At 44.1% G+C, this 5,800-nt stretch overlaps 1 protein-coding gene across 1 annotated transcript; it reads right to left on the bottom strand.

Moving 5' to 3' along the window:
- Positions 1-781: 781 nt before the first annotated feature.
- LOC120976399 (uncharacterized) lies at positions 782-5,294 on the bottom strand. The gene is made up of 3 exons (XM_040403344.2): positions 2,967-5,294; positions 2,337-2,430; positions 782-968 (listed from the first exon to the last, which is right to left on the bottom strand). The coding sequence occupies exon 1, from the start codon at positions 4,415-4,417 to the stop codon at positions 3,317-3,319; it is 1,101 nt and encodes a 366-aa protein (XP_040259278.1). The 5' UTR covers positions 4,418-5,294; the 3' UTR covers positions 782-968; positions 2,337-2,430; positions 2,967-3,316.
- Positions 5,295-5,800: the final 506 nt, after the last annotated feature.

Genomic DNA, 5,800 nt, shown 5'->3' with positions numbered 1-5,800 from the left:
GTTGTTGTTGTACAGAGGGAGTAGAAAACACTACATTTACACAAAGTTCTAACCATTTATTATTGCAAATTAAATACAAAATTATGAAAAAGGTAGAGATAAATAAGCTGCTAAATGTTAAACAGTAACAAACATGAAACCTGCTTACCCAAGTCTGACATATATACAATACTAGAAAAGGAAGTGGGCGAAGAGAACATTTTCCCAGCAACTAGCACTCTGTACGGCTGATCAGCAGGGAGGCTAAAACCAAGGTATTTGTTAAGGATAATCATGAGGCTAAATAATTCAATATAGGTCTCTGAATTCCTTTCTTCTATAAATCATTGAAAAGGAAATTGAAATTGTATGTAGCTTAAAATATTTAAGATGGCCTCTACCCAAAGCATTTGAAATCTGAAATCCAACTATATAGATTTGAACATCACCAAACTATTTCTCTAATGTGTTCGCCGTAATAATAAGCATCCATGTGTACAAACGAGTTATGCAAGATTCTTTTCCTGGCATATGATACCAAATGCCTTAAAATAGAAGTGGATAAACCTATAGTATTACCTTCATCATGCTTCGGTTCTTTCCTCTGCAGGCTGTTCGTTGGTTTCCCGTTCTCCTAGCTCCTGATGGTCAGCCCAACTGAATAGACATGGCACTGTTTGTTCGAACGGATGTGATAAGTTTATTTTTCAGAAAATAGCACAGAAGACCTGTCGAGTTTTTTCTCTCCAGAAAATAGCAGAGAAGACTTGCCAAACACAACCATGGGATAAAAGATACGGAGTACAACGGAATCTGTCTTGAACTTCCTTAGAATAGATATTAAAAAGCATCTTGTTACATTACAAACTTAGTTAGGCTACGGCACAAGCACAGTAAGTTCTTCCACGTAACATATATATACGCTGCCGACCAGATTGATGCAACATGACAAACTTGTGAAGAACAGCAGCAGCCCTTAATTACTTCACCTGGAGAAAACAAAATTGTTAATCCATTAGTAGATACTAGAAATATAGACAAGACCTAATGGTAGCACCTATGCAGCAGCATACATGGTTAAAAACAGTCAATGAGCAAGTTGTGCGTGCGGCGTAAAATGAAATGGATATCATACTCCTCCAGTCCTATATCTCCTAGGATTATAAATGACAGCGAAGTAAATCAGTGAAGCCCTTTGACATTGTAATTTACTTGGGTGGGATAGTTGAATGCTACTAATGTCTACTCTCAGTTTGCTGGTTCTGAAATAGCTAAACCAAGGGAGAACTCTATGCATGGCCAAATACCAACCAGGTAATAGGGCTGGGGAGAAAAACCGAGAACGGAAGACCGGAGCCGAAAAAACAGGGACCGAAGCAGAAATAACCGAGGACCGAAACTTTGGTTGTATGTTCGGTTCGCACAAATCTAAAACCGAAATAAGTTCGGTGAGTTCGGTCATTGGATCTGGTTGACCGAATTCCCGAATTGACCGAAATATTATATAAGGCCCATCATAACTAAGCCCAATAGACCATCAATATGAAGCTTCTAGACAACAGGAGCAGTCCCACAGGCCGCAACTTATCCATAACGTTCTTGCTTCACGCATGCATATCACGTATCACCACCGCCCCCATTTATCCACCTCATGCAATCCCAGTGGTGGCTGGCTAGCCATGGCTCCAACTCAGTGGTGGCGGCGGCAGCACCAATGTTCCCGCGCGGCGGGGTCCGACGACGCACTTGGCTCCCGCGCGGCGGCAGAGGCAGCGCCCATGGCTACCACACAGCGGCGGCCGACAACGTACATGGCCCCTACGCAACAGCGAGCTAGGCGACCATCACTCCTTCACAGCCGGCGGCCCTCATGCGAGAATATCCAGCGCCATTTAATTCCTTCATCCTACTAATTTCTCCACTATGTTGGCCTGTTTGTTGTCCCTTTTGACTTTTGACTACGGATTTCTTGCTCCCTAATCTATTCTCAGTTTTCTTCGGTTATTCTGAGGACCGAACCAAACTATCGGTGCACCGAAATCTCGCTTATCAATTTTCCATGAGACCAAACAGTTAGTAAATATAGGAAACCAAATATCAAGATAAACCGAAGCACCGAACCGATCGGTTCAGTCTAACCAAACACCCAGCCTGACCAGGTAATATCAACAGCAACACAACACCATGTGAAACATCTGCACATCATTTATAAGTTACAACCTAAAATTGTTTTAATTGCTGTACCCATCATTAACATCCATGAAACCCTACAGCCGGATGAGCAATAGTTTCCTTAAAAAAAATTAAACAATCTAGACGACTAGACCTCACAAACTATATCTCGAAGATGTTGTTACCTGTTGAACCATTCAAGCACATTATGACATGCAACCAGACAGTCATCCTACGTATCGTGCAACATTTCAGCTCCATCGCATCCAGCAGGAATGGCTGTGACCAGAAGCATAAGAAGTCAAGCGATTAATAAAAGCTACAAGGAAAAGACATAAGAGGCAACAGTGAGTCAGGTTACATAGATGAACCGACAAAATAACTACTTAGGTTTTTATGAATGTTCTGTAACCCACTTTTGATGCTAACAATAGATAAACAAAGCCACATAATTTTTAAATGCGAAGAGCAATCCAGAAAACAGTAATATTTAGCTACCTCATAATGAAAGTTTTCGCTTGTAAGAAAAAAAGACTGCCTAGAATTTATCCCACATATCAAGCTGAAAAAAATAATACATGCCCAAACAGCCAACAGCAGTGATTTTGGTGTTCAGCTTTAAATAAATGTAGCCTATTAGAGACAAGAAATTAAAAAAAATGTGTGTGCACTACAAGTGTACTAGTGATTTGAAGCATGGGTCTTCAACAAGTGACCAAAAACCTGTTATTTCAGAAGGTATTCCATCAACTATGTATAGAATATTACTGGAGTTGGTTACTACCACACCACAAAGACTAAGGATGAGCAATCACCTGGTGCATAGAAACTTGTGAAAGGGTGACATCTATTATTGGGACAATAGCTTCGATAAAGTTTCTTGGATTGCATCGACATCAGTTGAACCATGTAGACACTGGCGTCCACATGTAAAACTATTACACCATTATCCTCATCATACCCCAGCACATCTATCCATCTCGGCGATATCTCAAGGTGATGAGAGAGCCCAAGAATATGATGCATTTGAATGCTCTTGTGATTTAACCATGTGGCAACACCATGACAATCAATATTCCTCTGCCACATTTTGAATCTACCATAAAAGACTATGGTGAGACCAACAGAACCATCGTCTGCCTTGACGATCTGATGTCTAAGTGAGTTACTGAGACAGGGGAGGCCCCTTGATCACAGCTAGGCTATGTGTATCCAAATCAAACTCAATTATATCATTTGTGAGCCTATCCGAATAGCACAAACCTTCGCCGTCACACACAGACTTCGACGACCAGTAAAGGACATTACCAACAAGAATCCCGGGATTAGCATCAACAAGCCCGCATCGAGCGTCTGTAGATATGAGATTGCCCCATACACCAGCCTCCGAAGAGTAAACACAAGCAACCGGTCGATTATCCTTTCTGTACATGGACACCAAGACTACCTTGAATGGGCTCCAATGGCAGCTGCCGTGCACATGGCCAAGCTCGTCGTCAGCACAGAGCACCGCCGCGTTGAGAAAGTCCATCTTAAACTTGGAGGGAACGGCCAAACGGCGCTGCTCGCCGGTGATGGGGGCATAGACAACTAACTCCATGGGCACATGGTCCATGATGAGAAGGCGGCCGTGGCGGCACCCGAGCAGCTGGGCCCTGGAGCGGATGCCGGTTTCGACGCCGTGACGTCGCAGGTCGAAGCGCTGAGGAGGGATCCGGTCGGGAGGGTCGAGGATGGGCGTGAACGCGATCCACTTGTCACGGCGCTTGAAGGAGCGACGATTAAGGAGGCCGCGCGAGTCGATCTCCCAGTCGAGGGGCTCGAAGACCCCGAGGAGTGGCGGCTTGCCGTGATGGGCAGAGAAGCCGCGGAGGAACCGGGGGTCGGCGGCGACGCGCAGCCAGCGCTTGCAGGCGGCGGCGGCGCGTGGGAGGGAGGACGGCTGCGGCGGGAGGCGGAGGAGGATCTCCCGGAGTAGATCGTCGCTGGCCGGCAGGGAGTCAGCCGCCTCCGGCGAGGTTCCGCGGCGGCGGCGGCGGGTCACTCGGGCGGCCTCCCCATCCCCACTCGCGTGGATTTGGGGATGGAATCGCGGGCTGCTGCGGCGGGTCACTCCGGAGACCTCCTTGCTCGCGAGGGTTTGGGGATGGAGGCGCGGGCTGCAACGGCGGGTTGCAATTTCGGCCTCCTCCTCATTCGCGTGGATCCGGGGGAGGAGGCGCGTGCTGCGGCGAGGGCAGTTCGCTCCGGCGGCCTCGTCCGCCATTTGGATTTGGGGACAGAGGCGCCGGCGAGAACGGACTGGTGGAGTGGTGGAGACAGCTGCCGCTGCTTGTTGCCCTCGTTTCTTTCCTTTTTCTTCTTGGATGGATGGATGGATGGCAGCCCAACCGAAGTAGTAACTCCTGGTATTGTGGCATTGCTCAAATTTAATCAGTTTGTTGTCTAGAGATTTTATGATTTCAATTTTAAACCATGCAATGTGACTCACTGCCAAACCAACTATTACCACGACATATCGGTTTTTCTATACAGCGATCAACACGGCTTGGTACATATTATTTCTATATAATCGAAAAGATGTAATAATTTCAAAGGATGTCATTTGTTATTTATAGCACTGGTTCGATTTTGTTTATACCCAACACGAACTGTGAAGAAAATCAAACTGTATTTCTTCCTCTCATTTATGCGACGTAATGTTTGATGATGGTCAATAAAGGCAAAATGCATTCAAAGATTCTCCTGGCGAAAGAGAAGAGCTGACAAGCCTGACCGTATTTTCTTTTGAGAGAGACAAGCCCAACCATCTAAAAAAAGCACAACATAAGAGAAAAATCTAACTTGAGATGTTACTTTGGTAAGCTGAAATTATCTGGATTTGGTACTCAAAAGTAAAAGGTAATTAACTATGTTTAACGTCTACATTGGTTTCAAAAAGAAAAATGACGAAAACTAAACAAGAACCTCACTCCGCCCTTAGGCTTTTTAAGGACGTATATGCAATTAGTGAGTAATTCAAATATTTAATTTTAGTTATTTATATTGAGAATCGGGTTATAAAGAATAAAAAATTAGCTAAAACCGGAATGGATTCTAGAATGTTATAATGCAGAGGCCGGGTGTTGCTCATGATGCTTTGTATCTGCTTGATGATATATTTTAAGTTAAGTTATAAAAGTGCCCTTTGTCAGGAAAAAAAGAATGCCATTATAATGCAAGAATTATGTGGGTTGCTGTCAGGTTTCGAAATACAAAGAGGATGACAGGTTTCAACATCAACAAAGGTTTAATGTTTCGGTCGAGTTTGAAGATGAGTTCCAATAACTTCCAAAAATTTATTGGTATTCCACAAGTCTTGAAAGGCGGAGGTAAAGACGGCTATCTTCCCGACAAGTTTCAGCATTTTGTTTTTCAAACTTAATTGGCAAAACTTTAAAAGCAAGGCTAATTAATAGAACTTATTGGCAAATGAACAAAATGGTACAAGTTTCCTAAGCTCTCCCATTTTTTTTCTTCATAGAAACTCTTTATCAAACATCTCTAGCGACCTTATCCATGTGTAGGCTCATGTCAGTGCAATGCCGGCAATAACACAAGATACGTAACACGATATAGAGCGGTGATTCAAAAATGTCACAGTTGAAAG

This window comes from Aegilops tauschii, chromosome 3 (assembly GCF_002575655.3).
Source record: "Aegilops tauschii subsp. strangulata cultivar AL8/78 chromosome 3, Aet v6.0, whole genome shotgun sequence".
In the NCBI taxonomy this organism is placed as follows: Eukaryota; Viridiplantae; Streptophyta; class Magnoliopsida; order Poales; family Poaceae; genus Aegilops; species Aegilops tauschii.
This window is presented reverse-complemented; position numbering and strand designations above follow the sequence as displayed.

Excerpts from the sequence above, each read along its gene's own strand:
- LOC120976399 (XM_040403344.2), bottom strand. The coding sequence starts at position 4,417 with ATGGCGGACGAGGCCGCCGGAGCGAACTGCCCTCGCCGCAGCACGCGC.